The following is a 22,520-nucleotide window of genomic DNA, read 5'->3' on the forward strand; positions in this document are numbered from 1 at the left end:
TATGAAGGAAATTGGGTGACTAATTAATGCACGGCAAGATCCCATACTAGCAATGTAGTAATTAACAGATAAATTGGTTAAATAGTAAGTATTGACAAGGAGTTTTTATAACTCCATCATTGCTATGGGATCCTTGTATTCACATCAGAGGGCAGATAATGCTTCAATTTAATGTGACTGTCAGCAGTACCCTGACTGTATTATATACCCACAGTATTGCATTGAAGTGTTGACATAGTTATGTACTCAGGTCTCTGGAGCAAAACACAAACCCACAAGCTGTTGCCGAGAGGTAAATGTGCTCTCGCTGAGTGTGATGCTCACTATAATGGGAAATCAAACAACTGCAGATACTGGAAATTGGAATAAAGGGTCTTCAGTTAAAATGTTAACTGTTTTTCCCTTTCCCAGATGCTACCTAACTTGCTGAGTGTTTCCAGCATTTTCAGTCTTTGGGTGATATAGCTAACAAAAAGAAGGGTAGACCAATCACAATATTTACCACAGTAATACATTAATATAGCTTATCTCCATGAATCCTGGGTTAATTCTGTTCTCTGTACCCTTCAATATTTTTTCATGAAGCTAACTCAGGCTTTCTGACGGATGTCTTGTCTAAACTGCTGATCAAACTCCTTACTAGCCTCACTATCGCTCTGCACAGTTCTGGCTGCAAATCTAGTGTCTCTAAGGGAATTATTATGCTTCCTCATTTCAAACTTGTTTACTCAAATCCTTTCTCTTATCTTCTGCCAGGGATGATCCTTACTTGTAATATGCCCATTAAACACTCCTGATAATGTACATCAACCATTCATGGTGCAAGATTTTGCAAAAATAATGAGAGCAGTAATAATAAAATTATCCAATTAAAAGGTCCAGCCAAACCCTTATTAATTTCAGGAGGCCATTAGGATGGGACTGGGGTGGCAGGATGCTGGTTTCTGTATTGAAGCTGTAAATCCTCTAGGATATCCAACTCAAGACATAGGATGATCAATCTCCACTAAACCTGAAGCCAGATTGCCTAACAAACTCTGGGTAACTCAAAGCTTCAGCATGTTTGTGTATTCCGGAAGTATACAACACGGTAGGTCAATTTTGTACACAGAAGCTTGCTCATGTATACTATTTGTGCGCCATGCCTTTAAATCACAGTACATCCCTGAGTCTTCTCTTAAAGTGAAATCATGCAGTTGAATTGCACCATATATTGGCTACATTTTCAGGGGCCACTATATGCTGTAATTCAACTGCAGGGTGTTTGTTCATTCCATATCCCCCAGGAATATGATGGCTTAAATATTCTATGGGAAGCTTAATTCATATCTATACACAGAGATAGCAATTCTAGCCTGTACTGTATTATGTATTCCATTGGGAAGGCGGACAACCAGATGTTATTTTTGTGAGGCTTGTGGCAAAGGCCACAAATTGGAAGGCAAATTTTGAATTTTCACTTTTAAATCCTTCAGTTACCACCCCCTTGTAAAATTGCTGTACTTTCTTTCTTAAGTTCATTTTTAGAATCTGCATGATGCAGGCAAGACCAACATTTATTGCCCACTTGTCCATAAGAAATTTCATTTAGATTCCTTGGTCTTTTAATTTGCCTAATAAATACCTACAGCAAAAAAACTTAATAATTGCGACACAATGCAATTTTCACCCATTTAATTTTTTACAATAAATTTTCTAGATTGGAAATAATAAACTAATTTGTCTTCAATGGTCTTCATTTCATCCTTGATTTCAGTGTGAAGTAAATCTTAAATTATGAAAATTTAAGACAAGCAAATAGTTTCCAGTTATTGACTTATGTAAATAAAACAAAATGCTAAAAATTTCAGGATAAATGTAAAATATTTGAAAGATAAATCAAGGAAAAACTTTTTGCTAAATTACACTTCAAAAAGTACTGGATTGGTGAAGAGAATTACAGAAGATTTGACTCAAGTTACTTGCAGAAGGCAGCACAGTAGTATAGCTAGTAGAACTACTGCCTCATAGCTCCAGCAAGCCAGGTTCAATCCTGGAGCTGCCTGTGTGGAGACAACATGCTCTCCTGTGACCTCTTAGATTTCCCCCAGGTCCTCTAGATTCCTCCCACATTCCAATAACATTCAGATTGTAAATTGTTCTACTGTGTATGATCATCATTATGTCTGTGTCATATGACGAGGGCAATCATGGACTATCTATGACCATGATTATTTTTGACAAAATTTTCTACAGAAGTGGTTTGCCATTGCCTTCTTCAGGGCAGTGTCTTTACAAGATGGATGACCCCAGCCATTATCAATACTCTCCAGAGATTGTCTACCTGGTGTCAGTGGTTGTATAACCAAGGACTTGTGATGTGCACTGCTGCTCATACGACCAACCACCACCATGGATTCACATGACCTTGATTGGGGGGGGGAGCTAAGAATGTGCTACAACTTGTCCTAGGTTGACCTGCAGGAGGGAAGGAATGCCTTATACCTCCTCATATCTCCTAGAAACGTATCTACTATGTAGGCGAGTGGTAGAATTTGGGAGGAGTTCATGGTCTTGGAAGCTGAAGGGATATTGGAAAATGATCAGGTAATTAAAATAGGGAAACATGAGAAGGGAAAATGGAGGAAGATAATCTGCAAAACTGTGGCCATGGGGGTCTATAGTTATTGGAAGGAGGAATATAAAAGCATGAAAGAGAATTTCAAAATCAACTTTCTAAGTGTCAATACAACTGATAATTTGAAAGTTAATTTCTACATTTAATGGTATTATTTTACTCAGGGAGGTTGGTGCTTGCTGTGTGGATTAGAGGTTAGACAAACTTGGGTTTTGCTCTGAAACAGGGATGGTCAGTAAAACTGCTTCTGGCAGCAACATGCACATGTGTGAAAATACTCAGTGTTGAGTACTTTGAAGAGATGCTATTTTGAGCTCAGACATCATTTACACTAAGGCAGGGGTTACACTAAGAATTACATGTGTTTTAAATCAAAATGACACTGTCTTTTGGGTCAGGGTTTAAACAAGGAATCTGTCTGACCTCTCCAATAGACATTGAAAAGTTTTGTAGTACTGAATTATACACTCATTTAAATTTGAACTAAATTAGTCAGTTACTCTATTACTGTTTGCAAGACTTTGTTATGTCCTAAACTGGTGGTATATTGTTCATCTGAAGTATCTCAATGAAAGGGACCCACACATTTTTCCTATCTTTCTCAATGTTCCTTCAGCAACGATTAGTAAAACAATAATGTTTGTATGTTGACCTTCTCAGCAGAAGTAAACCAAAAGGGCACAAAAGAAACCCACCTCAATAAATTCTTCAAAACTAATTCGGTCTTTCTGATTTCCAGATTCTGCTAACTTTTCTTTTAGTTCACGGACTTTGAAGCCTGGGATTGGTTGGTTGGCTTCTTTAAAAAGATTTTGGAGTTCACTGCTATCAATGTATCCAGAGCTATCAATATCTGAAAAACAAAATGAGGTTTAATTAAAACCTTTAAAATCATAATGTTACAAGTGATTCAATCAACGAGGGATGTGGCCAGTTTAAGGGTGCGATGGATTCGAGCACTGTTTACAGATAAGTATTGTTCTGTCTGTAGATAGTTCTGGGTAAATAGATGGCTAGCTGCAACTTGACCACCCTGACACCCCACTACTGGCCTCCAGAAACACTGTGGTACAATGAAGTTCCCTGGGAAAATCCACTTCATCATTCTGGAAGTAGGAGGAGCATACAGTCAGCATCACAAGAGATCACCATAGTGACGAAATTTAGTGTATACAGGGGGAAATAAAACAATAACAGTAGCAACAAATTCTATTACCTTTCCACTGATTTCCCTCTGGATCTTACTACATTCATTTAAACTAACTGCATTGAGTAGAAGTAATGAAATTTCCACTACTTTTAGAAGCATTTATCCAGAAACAGTTAAGTGTTGCTGGACTAAAACTATGATTGAATAACTAACTGATGCAAGGTAAGTTATTTGTCCCATGCTTGAGGAAAAAGATATCCTTTTTGCCTGTGATCTGGAATTTATTCATCTGGAAGTGACTTCCAGCTGTTCCCTCCACAGCATTTTTAAAACCACCAATGCAAAATTATTTACTGAGCATGCAGCAGGTATTTTAGCAAGGTCAGAAATTGCTGATTCCATCGTCAAATGAGACACACATTTATGTTCCTCCATCGTAGTCAGGCAGGATCAATGGTCCTTTCCGGTTTACCTCTGTGGAAATCATGTATCTGAGACACTCACCGATTTTTGAAAATGCATCTTTAAGTTCTTCCAGTTCTTCATTGGAGATCTGTGGTGTTTCTGCCATGGTCTTCAAATATCTCTATGAAGGCAAGTTAACCTGAAACCAGATTTATAATATTTTGATTATTATCTGCATATTACTTCAAAAAGAGTAATTTCTCTCAACAGCATTCATTACTACTCAAGAAAGGAAATATGTTTTACTTAATGTTTCAGGCTCAGACCCTCTGAAAGCCTGAAATATCATCTGTACATTTCCCTCCATAGCTGCTGCCTGACCTGCTGAGTTCCTCCAGCATCTTTTGTGTTTAAGACTTCCAGCATTTGTAAGATCTCTTATGCCCTCACTTCAGATGAATTTGGCATCAGTATATAGCACCTCTCCACACATACATTGCAAAGGGTTCTGATAAGGTATTTATGTGTTCACCCGCACTAGAATTTGGCTCTAAGTGTACTTTTACATCTAAATCAGTGGTACTTCTGATGGCAGTTTGAGCCTTAATTTGTCAAATTATTGATATATTCTGTATAAAACATGAAACCTGCATAACCACAATAACTTGCCAAATCTCCAAAAGAACACAGAAACCCCACAATCTACCAGCTAGAACAAGGACATGGGTCAACCTTTAAGTTCTCCAAATCAAGCATCAGTTTGTCTTGGATATCAATTACCATCTGGTCATCATTGTTGGTTAAAATTGTGTACACATTTGTGAGAGAACCTTCAATCATCTTGAAGCAATACGTCCATCACTACCTTTGAAGGTAATGCTGACCTTGCTGCTGGAGCTTATAGGCCGAGAATAAATTCAAAAGAGAATATATTGCAGTAAAACCATTACTTCTCATGAATTTAATAAATGATCCCTGAAATATTACCAACAATTGTAAAGAAAAAAATAATTAGTCTATAGGTGTTAGAATAAAATATTATTTTATTAAATAAAAATAATAATGTTCAAATACAATATTAGAATTCCAATGACACCAGATATGAACCTACATTTTAGTGAACTGAGGTGCAAGTGAAATTGTATGCCCTAAATCAAGTTACTGGAAAGGTTTGAACTTAGTGAAATGTCATCATGTTTTTGATTGGTAATGTGTGTTTAGTACATGAGGAAAGCGTGGCACGTTTTTCAGATTAACAGGAACAACTCTATTAATTACAAAGTACCTTTTTTCCTATTAGATAGAGACATTCAATCAGGGAAGGTAGATATCAAATTCACTCTATTACAGACGCAGAGGTATATAATTTGATGCTACCTTTCTCTCAGATTCTATACGAAGACTCTCCACAAACTGATTTAAAGTAGCTTGTGTCTTTTTTAAACTTTATTATGAGAATTCCTAAAGCATTTTCAAAAATCAAGTTCAATTAACTATTGCAGCATATAATTGAAATGTATGTTCATGACTTGCTCCAAGTTGAGAAACAGGCTTCAATTTTGGAAGCAAAGAGGAAGTTATTTCACGCTCTGGTTTTTAGTGACATTTTCTGAAGCTGATTGATATTGATGCTTGAATGTTTCAACTTCTATGTCACTATGTCAACTTCTAATGGAAAAATATTGCCTATAGTTTAGATCATGCCGAACAATATAGTCACATAGTAACAATAATTTGCAGCCACAACCTAATTTCAAAATGCAAACCACAATCTATAATTTGTTACTCTAATTGTTGTAACTTTTTCCATTTAAATTTCGTCCCCAGTGGAAACTGTAGTCACCATAGGCAAGAAGGTTTAATTACAATATTATGAGCTCATATGGGCTATTCCCATTATAAACCCAGACACAGCTGTTTGGAGTGAAAAATATATATTATAAATTAACTCAAAGAATGCTTTGTTTTTAAAATGGGAATTGAAGTAAATTTGCACAATTTGGAACATCCCACCACTGAAGCACCACACAATCTTGATTCACTACTTTTTGCTGGACTTTTGCGCTCTGTCCTTACTGGACATCCTGAGTTTCCAGTTGCTTATCATTTCAATTCCCTTTCCCACACCCACACAAACCTCTCTGATCTTGGCCTTCTCCATTGCCAATGCAATATTAACTGCTAACTTAAAGAACAGCAACCACTCATTTAACCTCCACCCCAACTGCATGAACAATGAATGACCAATTTTGGATAATCCACTCCCCCTATGTTCCCCTCCCATTCCCACCAGTCCACTCAGGGTGTCTCTTCCCTTGCTTACCTTCCTCCCAGATTTATCACCCTCCCCATCCCATTCTCACCTTCCCTCCCTCATCTGCTTCCAGTGATCCCCTACCAACCTCTGCTCAACACTGCCCCTCTCCCACCCAGATCCTTCTGCCCATACTTTATTTATTTATTTTATATTTAAGAGATACGTACAGCATGGTAACAGGCTTTCCTGGCCCTGACCCAAATGACCAACTGACCGACTAACCCGTACACTTTGGAAAGTGGGAGGAAACCAAAGCACCAGCAGGCAACCTACACAGTCTCAGGGAGAATATTCCAACTCCTTATAGACAGCAACAGGAATCCTTCACCACCCCCCGACTCAGCCACTCAATCTGGCCCATCCTATTGCCTCTGTCTCATCTCTTCCCTCTTCTACTGTTGAGGTTGTCTTCCCTCCATACACTCAATCCTGATGAAGGGTCTTGACCTGAAACACTGACCAATCCTTTGCCTCCACAAACGCTGTTTGAGCCATTAAGTTCTTTCATAGTCAATTTTTGCTTTATATTTCAGTAACTGCAGTCATGTCTCCAGGAAGACCATAATCTTGTTGTGGTTGAAGGCTTGCCTGCCTCAATGACCTGGAGAGCTATGGTATGTTGGCTGGAGTCAGGGTTTATGATTTGGTTCTTGGTAGGGTCAAAGGGTAAAGGCCAGACTAAGAGTGGTCCACCGGTCCTCCAGGTTTGGGGTTTAGCTCAGCTCTAACATCCCTGACAAGTAAAACAAAACTGTTACAGGACAGCAATGAAGAATCCTTCTACATCTGAGTGTGATGGTATTTCTGAGTCTCCACCCGGGACTTGCATGGCTGACAGTCATGAAAACCAAGAGGAAACTACCAGTATGATAAAGGAAACCATGAGCACCATCAGAGATAGAGGACCTTCACTGCTACTCTAAATGCCAACGGCATAAGGGGCAGCTAGGAACTGCAGGCGCTGGTGTTCCCTGTCTCGATTCACTTTGTACATGTCACACAGCTGATCAGTGAAAGTGAATTGACTTCCTCTTTGCTTCCAAAAAAAAGACACTTCCACAGCTTTCAACAAGTCCTAAAAACTGAACTCTGAAAATATTTCACAGAACATGTACTGTTCTGCAAATAAGATTTGAGATCCAGTAGGAAAGTGAACTTGAAACAGATTACACACTAGTGCTATATAAAGAATGCAATGCAGTTTGATTTGGACCCACATTTGAAATATTGATACAGCTGACTTTATACTTACATTAGGCTGCAATTTATTAAGGTTAGCAACTTTGGTGATGGACCTAACAAAGAGTAAATATTATTTTCCATCATTTATTGATAAAAGAGCTAAGAAGTGTAACAGCTTTATTTCCTGGGATTTTGAAACCAAAAAAAATTAGCAACAGCAAAGTCAATTTTCACTATAAATCATTTTTCAAGAATGTTCCTTTGTAATCCTTAAGCAGAATTCCCATTGAATGACAAATGACATTTTTGAAAATATTTCATGAGCTCCCTTTGGGAATGTAGTCGTGGCTCCACCCACATTATGCAAGGATTTAAGCTTCACTCCCAAACTGTAGTAGATGAGTTGGAGTGAGAATACTTTAGATTCCAGATTAGCAAATTATATTTGATGATAAATCATTAAGGAAGAAATAGTGAGACATCTGGATATAAGTGTTACAATCAGGAAGACGCAGCATGGATCCAGAAAATGCAGGTCCTGTCTGACAAACTTGCTGAAGTTCTTTGAGGATATAATGAGCATAATGCATAGGTGGAACAGGTAGATGTTGTAAAGTTGGATTTCCAGGAGGCATTTGATATGGTGCTGCATGAAATACTTATCCATAAGATAATGATGCATGGAGTTGAGGGTAATTATTGACATGGATAGAGGATTGATTAACCAATAAAGATTTGCTTTATTTATCCAAGTACATCAAACACAGAAACATACAGTGAAACATATCATTTGTGTCAAATGTAAACATTTGTAACCAGGCCAGCTTGATAAAGTCACAAAATTATTATTATCAACAAATCACCTGTAATACCAGAGGAAATAACACACTGGGCCACTGTTACACTAAGATCAAGAGTGCCTTTTGTGCTGTCCCAGGCCCACACTTTGCTAAGTCTGATCACTTGGCTGTACTTCCTCTCCCTGAGTGTAGGCAGAGACTGAAGACCGCAACACCAGTAATGAGGACCAAGAGGTATGGACAAGGAAAACACAGGAGCACTTACAGGACTGCTTTGAATCAGTGGACTGGAAAGTCCTCAGGGAGTCAGTTATCTTCAAGTCTGGATGAGTATGCTGCAGTTGTTACTAACTTCATTAAAACCCATGTGGATGAGCGTGGCCTACGAAAACATACTGTACGTTCCCAAATTAAAAGCTGTGGATGAACCAGGAGGTTCGTCATCTCCTGAGGGGTAAATCTGTGGCATTTTAGTCTGTGATCCAGGTCTGTTAAAGAAATAAGGTATGACTTGAGAAGGTCTACTTCAACAACCAAATAGGAATTCCAGGAGAGGTTAGAGGCAACATCAGATGCATGTCAATTCTGGCAGGATTTGCAGGCTATTTACCAACATCAAGCAAAACCCAACATGTTGAATGGCAGTAACGGTCACTACCGGACAAGCTCAACGCCTTTTAAGCTCGCTTTGAAAGGGAAAATAAAACCACAGCTATGAGGATCCCTGCAGCATCCAATGACCCTGTGATCTCTGTCTTGGAAGTCAAAGTTAGGCTGTCTATCAAGAGGATGAACCTTCGCAAGGCAGATGGGGTACCTGGTAAGGCTCTGAAAACCTGTGCCAATCAACTGGTGGGGATATTCAAAGACATTTTCAATCTCTCACTGCTACAGACGGAACTTCTAACTTGCTTCAAAAGGGCAACAATTATACCAATGCTCAAGAAGAGCAGCATGAGCTGCCTCAAAAACTACTGTTCAGTAGCACTCACATCTAAGGTGATTAAGTGTTTTGAGAGGTCGGTCATGGCTAGAATCAACTCCTACCTCAGCAAGGACCTGGACCCGCTGTAATTTGCCTATCGCCACAATAGGTCTAGAGCAGACACAATCTCAATAGCTCTCCAGGCAGCCTTGGATCACCTGGACAATGCAAATACCAATGTCAGGATGCTTTTTATTGACTATAGCTCAAAATTTAACACCATCATTCCCACAGTCCCTCTGCAACTAGATCCTTGAATTCCTAACCAGAAGACAACAATCTATGTGGATTGGAAATAACACCTTCACCTCACTGACAATCAACACTGGCACACCTCAGGGATCTGTGCTTAGCCCACTGCTCTACTCTCTCTACACTCATGACTGTGTGGCTAGACACAGCTCAAATGCCATCTATAAGTTTGCTGATGATACAACCATTGTTGCCAGAAGTTCAGATGGTGACAAGAGGGCATACAGGAGTGAGAGAGCTCAGCTGGTTGAGTGGTGTTTCAGCAACAACCTTGCACTCAGCATACATAAGACCAACAAGCTGACTGTGGACTTCAGGTAGGGTAAGACAAGGAACACAAACCAATCACCAAAGATGGATCAGAAGTGGAGGAAATTTCAAGTTCCTGGGTGTCAATATCTCTGACAACCTAAACTGGACACAACATATTGATGCAGCTATAAAGAAGGAAAGACAGCAGCTATATTTCATCAGGAGTCTGAGGAGATTTGGTTTGTCGAGGAAAACACTCAAGAATTTCTACAAATGTACCATGGAGAACATTCTGGATTGCCTACATCACCATCTGGTATCAGGGTGGGGGCTACTGCACAAGATCAAAGTAAGTTGCATAAATATAAAATTAGTCAGCTTCATCGTGGGTACTAGCCTCTGTAGTATCCAAGACATCTTCAAGGAGCGGTGCCTCAGAAAGGTGGTGTCCATCATTAAGAATTCCCACCACCCAGGACATGCCCTCTTCACACTGTTACCATTGGGTAGGAGGTACAGAAGCCTGAAGGCACACACCCATTGATTCAGGAACAGCTTCTTCCTCTCTGCCATAAAGTTTACAAATTTCACAACGTATGTCATAGATATTAAACCCAGTTCTGATTCTGATTCTGAAATCAAATCAGCGAGGATTGTGCTGTATCGATATGCTTCTGTGCCAATAGCAGGCAGAAAGTTGGGATGAGATAGTTCTCTGATTGGCAGAGTACTGTAGGAGTCAGAGCTGGGCCTGCAACTGTTCATAATGTACATTAATGATTTGGAAGAGGGGGTTGAGTGTCAGCATAGCTAAGTTTACTGATGACACTAAACTGAGCAGAAAAGCAAATTGTGCAGAGGATGCAACGAACCTGCAAAGGGTTGGAGTTAAATGAATGGGCAAGGGCCTGAAAGATAGGGTAAAAAAAGATAGATCAAAGTAATTCACTTTGGAAGGAAAATAGAAGAGTAGGTTATTCTTTAAATGGTGAAAATTTGCAGCATGCTGCTGTGCAGAGGGACTTGTAAGTGCTTGTGGATGAATCACAAAAGGTTGGATTCTAGGTACAACAGATTATCCGGAAGGCAAACAGAATGTTGGCTTTTATTGTTAGAGAGATTGAATTTATGAGCAGGGAGGTTATGCTGCAACTGTACAGGGACTAATGAGGCTGCACCTGAAAAGCTACATGTAGTTCCTGTTTCCCTTTTTTGTTAAATAAATGATATAACATATAACAATTACAGCACAGAAACAGGCCATCTCGGCCCTTCTAGTCCGTGCCAAACAGGCATATTGGCTTTGGAGAAAGTGCAGAGGATATTCACCAAGTTGATTGCAGATATGAGGTGTTAGCCTATGAGGAGAGACTGAGTTACCAGGGACAACACAGACTGGAATTCAGAAGAATGAGAGGAGATCTTATAGAGATATATAAAATCATGAAAGGGATCGATAAGGCAGAGCTTGTAATATTGTTTCCACTGGTAGGTGAGAATAGAACAAGCAGACAGCCTCAACATTCAGGGCAGTAGATTTAGGATTGAGATGAGGAGGAACTGCTTTTCCTAGAGAGTGGTGCATCTGTGGGATTCTCTACCCAGGGAAGCAGTAGAAGCTACCTCATTAAATATATTTTAAACATAGTTAGATATATTTTTGCATTGTAGGGGAATTAAGGCTTATAGGGAAAAGGCAGGCAGGTGGAGTGGAGTCCATGGCCAGTTCAGCCATGATCTTATTGAATGTTGGAGCAGGCTCAACAGGCCTGATGACCTATTCCTATTTCTTATGTCCTTATAAATATACTTGGGGTAAAATCTAAAAATTAAACATTAAAAATTAAGAATTGAAAAGTTTACTATAATAACTATTGAAAGGTCATGAGAAGTGGTATATTAATGCAAGTCCTCATATTCCATAGACATGGACAGAAACCAATGCAGGAATACCAGGTTGAGTTCCTGAACAACAGTGTTATATCCATGAAATCTTTTTTTAATTCTAAGTTTGACTTTTATTCCACTACTACCCCCTTTGTTTACTTGTTTAAGACATAGGGTCAGAAATGCAGCAGCTTCTGGTAAAAGGCATTAGGATAATGCTCTGCAGGATGTTGTGCTGCATCTGTGTGAAGCCACACCCCATGGAAATTCCATCTCCTATCAGACAAGGGATTGAGCATATTACTGGGAAAGCAGACCAACCAGCTTCATCAAGATCCATGCCAAACTTTTCCCTAAGCAAATACATAATTAATATTTTCTTCATATTTTATTGAAATTCTGAGCAGCACTGATCCCAAGTGGAGGATTAACTTGACAGCTCTTGTGCTGTTCTCTGCTCTAGTAGTGAGGCTGATGCCAACAGCTAAACAAGCACCTGTTCCCTGAGATATTCTCTGGATTACTAAACCTAAAATGGATAATTTTGCAAAGTATATTAGACTGCAAAAATACTAATATTTTATCAGATCTTAAAATTCAATTATATTTACTAAGGTGTTAAACTATCCAACAGTCTTTTGAATGAAAAAATTTTTAAAAGATAACACTAATTAACAAGCAGAGACCATTAAAGTTCTATATCACTTGCAGAATGAATGGTCTCTGTCTGCATGTTTCATACAGTGTTCTGCTGTCTATTCTAAGCAATTTAATTAAAGTCACTCATTAAATTAAGTTTTCCTTATATAAACCATACTACTGGAGTGTTAGGGCAGAGGATGGGGCAGGTGGTGTAAAAGAAGATGCACAGCAGACAATCTAACAGGGAACTCAGTCCTGATGTAGGATTTTGACTTTTGACTATTTATTTTCTCCCTCAGATTTCTAAAGACTAACAAGACCAGTGAACAATAAACCAGGACTGATTTTTCGGCTTGATCACATTGGCTTGTGTTCCATGAGATGATGTCAGGGACAGGCCTGTGGTTTTCCTCATTTAGAAGAAGCAAGGAAATTGCTTGAAAAAGAGCTCAGCACCAGAGAGCACAGGAAATACACAGGGGGCCCTTGTACAGCAACACTTTAAGGAGATCTAAAAAAGATTAGGACTTTTGGGAGGGGGCATGGTCAGCATAGCAGCAGATATGAAAGTACAGGACATCTCCGAGGTAGCAGGTGCAGTATGACACAGTGGTGCAGTTGGTAGTACTATTGCCTCAAGGCGCCATAGACTCAGGTTCATTCCTGATCTCCAGTGCTGACAGTGTGGAGCTCCCTCTCTGAATGTATGGGTTTCCTCCAAGTTCTCTGGTTTCCTCCCATATCCCAACAATATGCAGACCTGGTGGATTAAAAGGCCATTGTAAATTGTCCCCATTGTGTAGGTAAGTGATAGAATATGAATCGGAACTTGAAGGGCATGTGGAGGAAATTTTTTAAAAACTTATTTAATTTAGGATTGGTATAAATGCTTGCCTGGTAGTCAGCTCAGACCTGGTGGGCTGAAGGGTCAGTTTCCTTGCTATATGTTACTCTGAATCGATGTCTCTATGACTCTCCACAACACCAAAGAAGTGGCCTAAAGAGAGCCTTCCTGTTCAAAACTCACAATGCCAAAGATGCACCCTACAGATTTGGTATCAGGTTTCAGAATTGGGGTGACAGCATGGCCAACAGCTCGTCTCAATTCCTCTTTAAAACAGTGCTGAGCTTATAAAATCACTATACAGATGCAAGTTTTTCTCAATGAAGATTTCATTACCCATTTTGAATTGGACAAATAGTAAAATAAAATGTTCTGCCACGTTGGCAGTCTTCTAGTGGTATTTGTCCCACTACAAACCCAGGTATGACTAGGGTTTAAAAATAAATCTGCCCCACTGTTGAATATTAAATGGATTGTTTTACCTTCAACATCATGCAGTTAGTTTCCAGTGTACTTCTTTCCCTAAGCCTACTTAGGGAGCAGATCTGAAACTCCACTTAACTTGAGCTAAATGTCATTTACTATATGAAATTCTGATACGATGAGTAACAATTGTGTGCCTTCAATTCAGTATTCAAGGCAAACCAACAACAGGAAATAACAAAAAGAGCAGGTCCCATTTTGAGTTTCATCATGCCATTTACAGCATATCACAGTATGAATTTCAGAATGTGTACTCATATTTGAAATCTTCCAGAGTATTTCATCCTGATATAAAGTCACACATTTTCTGAAGTCAGATCTAACAGGCTAGAAGCAAGTTTTAAATGAAAGCAAATCAGATGCAAGTAGTCTGGGACACAGAGAATAAACTACTCTTGCAGATGCTATCAGACCCACTGAGCTTCTCAAGCACTTTTTTTCAAGTTTTTTTTTATTGGATTTAGATCATCTGCAGTTTTGTTCCTGATTTTCTATGTTGGCATATTAACTATTCCACCTTACAAAGTAATTGAGGCAAGGTTAGTCTGAGTAGGTAGACAATTTGAAATGAAGGAAGATGCATAGTTGCAATGACATGTCTGTGGAGCCAGAATAAGAGCTAATGACCATCAGAACCTTTCTAGTCATCAACTTCAGACATTGACTTTGTTCCCACTGTACACAGATTCTGCCTGATCTGCTGATATTAACCAGGACTTTCTGGTTTTGCGTATGCTCTAATATTTCTTCTGTTTAAAAAAAAAGGTTTATCTTACCCTCTCCTTTCATTACTGGTGATGATTATAAATTCAGCAATCGTCATTACCACATACCTAACTAGAGGAAATAGTTTCTTCCTCTTCACCCATCAAAACCTTACATTAATTTATCATCCTCTGTTAGCTTCGGTTGCTCTATTTAAATAGTTCTGTCATTCATTATTGATTCTTAATTTAACATGTTATTAGTCTAAACTAGTAAAACTGAGATCCTTCTGTGTTTCTATCTTTCAAATTTAGCTACCTAGACATTGCTACTATTCTGATAATACTTGGAAATAAATAATAGCAATGTAGACACATATTTATTTATTTAGAGATACAGCCTGGAATAGGCCTTTCTGGCCTTTCAAACCATGCCATCAGCAACCCCTGATTTAACAAGATTTAACAACCCCTGTGCAAGATCAGAATAACAAGCTCCAAAAGCCCATTCTTTCATCTTTTTGAAATCTGCACGTCATTGGCAAGTCCAGCATTTATTGCCCCTGAAGAGAATGTCTTGTTAAATCTCTTCATAGTCAACTACATGGGTGGGCCTAAGTTCACACATATTCTAGAACAGGTAAGATGGCAGTTTTCCTACCTTGAAAGACATTAGGACAATCTTATGGTTTTGTCGTCATCATTATTACTTAATAGTCTTGATTATTAACTGAATTTAAATTTTACAGCTGCCTGATGGGATTTGAATTCATGGTTTCATTATTCATCCAGCCTTCTATATTACTAGCACAACAAACAATTTGTTGGAGGAACTCAGCAGGTTGAGCAGCATCTGTGGTGGGGGGTGGTGGGGGAAGAAATTGTTTCAAGTCAAAATCCTACCTCGGCACTGAGTCCTCCAGCAGATTTTTGTTGCTTCAGATTCCAGCATCTACAGTCTCTTGTGTCCTCTCTGACTTACCGGTTCAATAATTTGATCACTACAGCACTGCTTAATCAAGGTTGCAGCCCTCATTCATGAATCTACTTGTGTACAATCCATGTGAATCCAAACAATAAAACTGCAGATGCTGGAAATCAAAAATAAAACAGAAAATGCTGGAAATGCTCAGCAGGTCAGGCCCACCTGCTGTTCTGACGAAAGGTCTACAACTGAAATGTTAACTCCGATGGGCCTGCCTACTGAATATTTCTAGCATCTTCTGTTTTAATCTAAACGAATCATTGGATTGGAAGGACCATGTTGATCTTCACCGCAAGCCGCATCACCCACCCTACTGTGATTCATTCCTTCAAGAAACATTAAGTACACTTGCTCATGAACTACGTCTCCGACATCATACATCCCTATCTGCCGATGCTCCTTCTGAATATTCCTCAACTTCCTCCTTAATTCTGAGCCACCCATCCACTGAGCTTTCATTCTTCAACTGATATCCGCAATCATCCTCCACTGGACATGCATTTTAAAGCTTTGCAAATGACAGACGCTGAAGATATAAAGGCATTAGTGGCACAGTTTATTGTTTTACGATGCCACCGGAGGATGGAGGATGCAAGTTTGAGCCAAGTGATGAAGGAACCACTCCATTTATCACTGTAGGTATCAGATGCTAGCCATGTTGGGTCAGCATCTATTCATCCATACATCATTGGGTTAGAAGGTAAAATTTTCTGCAAAGGTTTCCTCAGAAGCTGAAGACATTGACAGAATGTGCCACACTTTTGCAACATGTAATTTTTAGTTCCTTAATAGTCACTTTCACCATTTCCCCTCATACATCACTTCCGCATGTTCGAACAGTTAGACTTCTGCTCAGTTAGACTGCAGTTTATTCTAATGAACAGTGCATTCAGTAAAAAGTACCTTGTTAGAATTGAACTGTGTAGGAAGCAAAGTTTATAGTTTCTGTGTTATTTCAAGTTACTAATTAAAATAGGGTAATTCCTTGAAAAAATTCTGAACTGCATCAAACTGAGATATCTAAGTAAATCTTAATAAGTTGGTGTTCAAATACTCCAATATATAGACATGTCTAAGAATAAGTTATGCATACTGTGTATTAAAAGTAATTTCTTGGCATATATTTGATGCTGTATTAACACATTAAAGATGATATTTGTATGTTTTCTTATATCCTCCTTTCAAAGAAGGACAAAAAACTTAAACAGCTGGAGGCAATCAGCTTTTCTGCCGTTACATGAAATCTTGGTTGATCTGATCATACCCTTGGCTTCATTTTCCCACATATTAGTGTAGAATCTTTAATTCCACTTATAAACCAAAAATCTATCACAGCTTTTAATGTATTCAATGATCCAGTCTCCACAACTTTGGAATAGAAAATTCCAAACACTCACAGCTCTCTGAGAGAAGAAATACACTTCACCCCCCACCTTAAATTAGCAACCTCTTTTATTGAGAAACTATATCTTCTTTATTTAAAACAGTAGGGGATATAAGTATGGTAAAACATCCTCTCCATTTCCACCATAAGAACCTTTCTCAGAATCTTGCGTTTCACTGACTTTCTTTTATTCTTCTGACCTCCAGTGAGGAGAAGCCCAATCTACTTCATTTTTCCTTATAAAACAGCCCCGTCTTTCTGGGAATCAACCTAATGTACCTCCTCTAAACAGTCTCCAATGCAAGTACTTCCCTCTGTGCATTGTACAATATGCTGGTGAGACCACACCTAGAGGACTCCATATTTACAAAGCCCGCTCTTATACTGTCCTTCCATTTGTTCTCTTAATTACTTGCTGCACCTACATGTTGAATGATTAAAATTACCTATTTTAAGAAGAATCGTTGGCCTCCACATTCTGCAACTGAATTGCTTAGGATTCTGTACAGCACAGGAGTTCCACTGACAAGCAAGTCAACACATTAATATCCCTATCCATTAGGCAGACTGGGCCTCAAACAAACATGAGAAAGTATAAAATATAAATCCTAATCTGGATCAGAAATGCCAAATACTAAATGCAATAAGAGTTGCGAGAACAAAAAGCTGTCGTAAAAACAGAACAGCACTTCGAATCGTGTGTCATGCAATCAGATATTAGCAAATGGTGTCTTGTTTATGTGACTGTGCCAAACCCAATAGCACAAAAGAGGAACCTGACCAACAAATAAAGCATTTTGTAATTCTCACTGATTCCTCTCCAACCATACCATAAAGTGGCATTAGAAGATAGACCAATTAAGTACTCACAATCAAAACGGCTGCCTGGTACATAGCCTAACCACAAGCTTCCGGTAATTTTGATTAAAACAATCATCACATGTTTATAGCACTGACTCTGTTAAACAAGTCTAAAGATTAATTTCAGCATAGCAAGCCAAAATGTGACTTTCATTCCTTTGCATTGAAAAAAAATCCCACGGCAAAATTCTTAAGATCGCTTCCATCTTTACCTTGGTGAAACAGGCTTTGCTTTTACTCTGCAACTGTCTGAAAGGAGTCCGCAGTGTCTCCTGGAAGAAGAGAACACATATGTCAAGCAGTTGCCTTAAGAGGAAGGAAGTGAGTTTGTGGTGGTAAGTGACATGTGATCCAAAAGAGTGTAAGATTTGTCTTTATAAGGCAATACACAGCAGAAACTGTTAACGCATGATCCGGCTCACTGCCCGTGTTCACTCTTTGATTGTCCCACCTGATCACCATTCTCCAGAAAGACTTCATGATGTGCAATCTAACCAGATTATTTATTATCAAGTTATCCTGAATAAGGTCCTTCTTTTGGTGAACTTACAAGGGAAATAGGTAATCTTCTGCTCCAATGATTAGGAGCCAGCACATTGCCAAACCCACATAGATAACAGACCTAAAAGAAAAAAGTGATTGCTACATTAATCCTTGATACATTTATTATTTACTGGTTAAGGCCTACATTCATTTCCTGCTTAAAATTTACTGCAATTTTTAATGATAATTAAACGTACAAATTTATACCAAGTCTATACAATAAAATATGAAGATGATGAGATTACTTACAGCTAGTGCCTTAATTATTAAAAAATGTGACTTTTTCTTATTAGTTGTTCCATCTGTCCATATTTATATTGTAAACAAGATGCTTTGTATGAATCCACTATACACTTACGTCTGCGTGACTAAGCATAGCTCCGATGCCATATTAAAGTTTGCTGATGACACCACTATTGTAGGCTGCATCAAAGCTGGTGATGCATCAGCATATAGGAGGGAGATTGAAATCTGGCTGACTGATGCCATAATATCTACCTCTTACTCAATGTCAGCAAGACCAAGGAGATGATCACTGACTTCAGGAGGAAGAAACCAGAGGTCCATGAGCCTGTCCTCATTGGAGGATCAGAGGTGGAACGAGTCAGCAATTTTAAGTTCCTTGGTGATATCATTCTAGAGGACCTGTCCTGGGCCCAGACTGTGAGAGCAATTACAAAGAAAGCACGGCAGTGCCTCTACTTCATTAGGAGTTTGTGAAGATTCAGCCTGACATCTAAAACTTTGACAAACTTCTATAGGTGTGTTGTAGACAGTATATTGACTGGCTAACATCACAGCCTGGTATGGAAACACCGATGCCCTTGAACTGAAGATCCATTAAAAACTAATAGATATGGCTCAGTCCATCATGGGTAAAGCTCTCCCATCATTGAGTACAACTACATGAAACATTGTCGCAGGAAAGCATCATCATGGATCCCATGACACAGGCCACGCTCCCTTCTTGATATGGCCATCAGGAAGAAGGTACAGGAACCTCAGAACTCACACCACCTGGTTCAGGATTAGTTATCACCCCTCAACCATTAGCCTCTTGAACTAAAGGGGATAACTTCACTTGCTCCATCATTGAAATATTCCCATAATCTATGGATTCATTTTCAAAGACTCTTCATCTTATGTTATTGATATTTATTGCTTATTTATTTATTATTATTATTTCTTCCTTTCTGTATTTGCAGTTTGTTGTTTGCTTGCACACTGATTAAACGTCTAAGTTGGTACAGTCTTTCATTGATTCTATTATGGTTATTATTTTATTATGGATTCATTGAGTATGCCCACAAGAAAATTAATCTCAGGGTTATATATGGTGACATATGTACTTTGATAATAAATTTACTTTGAAGTTTAATTTTGAGCTAGAACAGTGGAAGCAAGAATTTATAACAATGATATAAAAATGGCAGGATGTATGAATTTTAAATGGAGACTGAAATACACTTGCATGACTGATCCTTATCCAGAGCAGCTCCTCATCCAAACACTATACTTTGATTCACTTGAAGATCTATATCAAAAAAGATCTAAGAATCCTATTGTATCAAGTATCAACCTCCATCTATCTTCAACAGTATATTTACAGTGGCTTGTTTGCAAATAAAAGAATTAGAAACAAGGTTAAGCAACGACTTTTTGAATCTGCTCTGCATTTAATACAATCAAGGCTCTCAGCTTCTTATTGTCAACCATCAGCTTGCTTGTCACTCTGACAATGAAAATGTCAGACAAGATAGGTGTCAATGACATCTCAACCCAGCAACCCACACACACAATCACAATTACTTGATCAACTGCAATGACAGAAACAGTGAAAAAATTCAAAATGATCAAAGGGTCAAAGATTAATTTTGTTAACCGTATAACCATATAACAATTACAGCATGGAAACAGGCCATCCCAGCCCTTCTAGTCCGTGCCGAATGCTTACTCTCACCTAGTCCCACCTACCTGCACTCAGCTCATAACCCCCCATTCCTTTCCGGTCCATATACCTATCCAATTTTTTTTTAATGACAAAATCGAACCTGCCTCTACCACTTCTACTGGAAGCTTGTTCCACAATAATAAATTTATTATAAATAAATAAATTTATTAATAAAGTTATTATCAAAGTATGTATGCAGAATACAACTCTGAGATTTGACTTCTCCAGATAGTCATAAAATAAGAAAAGCCTTCATTATGATCAGGTAATAGTGACAGGAACCGATGCTTAAAATTCCTTGGTGCCCACTGTTCTGTCTGAAGATGCCTATAGCAGGATGGCTATGAAGTAACAATCCCTGACATTCAGGCCAGAGACAACTGTTCTGCTCAGAAAGCCAGAAGTGGCTGTAGTAAGGTGACACAAAGTGCTGGTGTAATCCCACCAGGAATACTTTAAAGTGGGCTTTATGAACTATGAACATGTTCCTCAGCAAAAACACATAAGCTAATAAATTTTATACTGTATTCTTTACCTCAGACTGTTACCTTTCTAAGTGGATAAAGTTTCAGCTATCTAAAAATAAAATTCAGTGGCTGATTCCAGTGATTTTCCCAGCAGGCTCTTCAGGCTTAGAAACATAGAAACAGAGAAAACCTACAGCATAATACAGGCCCTGCGGCCCACAAAGCTGTGCCGAACATGTCCTTACCTGAGAAATTACCCAAGGTTACCCATAGCCCTCTGTTTTTCTGAGCTCTATATATCTGTCCAGGAGTCTCTTAAAAGACCCTATTGTATCTGCCTCCACCACCGTCGCTGGCAACCAATTCCACGCGCTCACCACTCTGCATAAAAAAATTATCCCTGACATCTCCTCTGTACCTACTTCCAAGCACCTTAAAACTGTGCCCTCTCGTGCTAGCCACTTCAGCCCTGGGAAAAAGCCTCTGACTATCTACACAATCAATGCCTCTCACCATCTTACACACCTCTATCAGGTCACCTCTCATCCTCCATTGCTCCAAGGAAAACAGACTGAGTTCACTCAACCTATTCTCATAAGGCGTGCTCCCCCATCCAGGCAACGTCCTTGTAAATCTCCTCTGCACCTTTCCTATGGTTTCCACATCCTACCTGTAGTGAGACAACCAGAACTGAGCACAGTACTCCAAGTGGGGTCTGACCAGGGTCTTACATAGCTGCAACATTACCTCTCGGCTTCTAAGCTCAGCCCATGATTGATAAAGGCTAATGAATGCTTTCTTAACCACAGAATCAAACTGCACAGCAGCTTTGAGTGTCCTGTGGACTCAGACCCCAAGATCCCTCTGAACTTCCACACTGCCAAGAGTCTTACCATTAATGCTATATTCTGTCATCATATTTGATCTACCCAAATGAACCACCTCACACTTATCTGGGTTGAACTCTATCTGCCACTTCTCAGCCCAGTTTTGCATCCTATCAATGTTCTACTGTATCCTTTCACAGCCCTCCACACTATCCACAACACCTCCAACCTTTGTGTCATCAACAAATTTACTAGCCCATCCCTCCACTTCTTCATCCAGGTCATTTAAAAAAATCATGATGAGTAGGGGTCCCAAAACAGGTCCCTGAGGCACACCACAGGTGACCGACCTCCATGCAGAATATGACACATCTACAACCACTGTTTGCCTTCTGTGGGCAATGTCCCCTTGGATCCCATGCCTCCTTACTTTCTCATAAGCTTTGCATGGGGTACCTTGTCAAATGCCTTGCTGAAATCCATATACACTACATCTACTGCTCTTTCTTCATCAATGTGTTTAGTCACATCCTCAAAAAATTCAATCAGGCTCGTAAGGTACGACCTGCCTTTGACAAAGCCATGCTAACTATTCCAAATCATATTATGCTCTCCAAATGTTTATAAATCCTGCCTCTCAGGATCTTCTCCATTAACTTAACAACCACAGAAGCAAGACTCACTGGTCTATAATTCCCTGGGCTATCTCTACTCCCTTTTTTGAATAATGGAACAACATTATTCCATATTGACCCTCCAATCATCCGGAACCTCTTCCGTCCCACTGATGATACAAAGATCATTGCCAGAGGCTCAGCAATCTCCTCCCTTGCCTCCCATAGCAGCCTGGTTCTGGTGCCCTATCCAACTTGATGCTTTCCAAAAGCTCCTGCACGTCCTCTTTCTTAATATCTATGTTCTCAGACTTTTCAGTCCGCTGTAAGCCATCCCTACAATCGCCAAGATCCTTTTCTGTAGTGAA

The 22,520-nt window shown here is 39.2% G+C and overlaps 1 protein-coding gene across 1 annotated transcript in view; it reads right to left on the reverse strand.

Moving 5' to 3' along the window:
* Positions 1 to 18,028, reverse strand: part of LOC132393076 (plastin-2-like) — a 69,749-nt gene extending 51,721 nt beyond the window's left edge. Inside the window, exons 1-3 of the mRNA XM_059967853.1 lie at positions 17,963 to 18,028; positions 4,272 to 4,371; positions 3,313 to 3,470 (exon numbers count right to left, since the gene is read on the reverse strand). Of these exons, the coding sequence (XP_059823836.1) occupies positions 3,313 to 3,470; positions 4,272 to 4,338 (225 nt within the window). The 5' untranslated portion in view covers positions 4,339 to 4,371; positions 17,963 to 18,028. The remainder of the gene's footprint in view (positions 1 to 3,312; positions 3,471 to 4,271; positions 4,372 to 17,962) is intronic.
* Between the last annotated feature and the right edge of the window lie 4,492 nt (positions 18,029 to 22,520).

Source organism: Hypanus sabinus, chromosome 4, assembly GCF_030144855.1.
Source record: "Hypanus sabinus isolate sHypSab1 chromosome 4, sHypSab1.hap1, whole genome shotgun sequence".
Taxonomy (NCBI): Eukaryota; Metazoa; Chordata; class Chondrichthyes; order Myliobatiformes; family Dasyatidae; genus Hypanus; species Hypanus sabinus.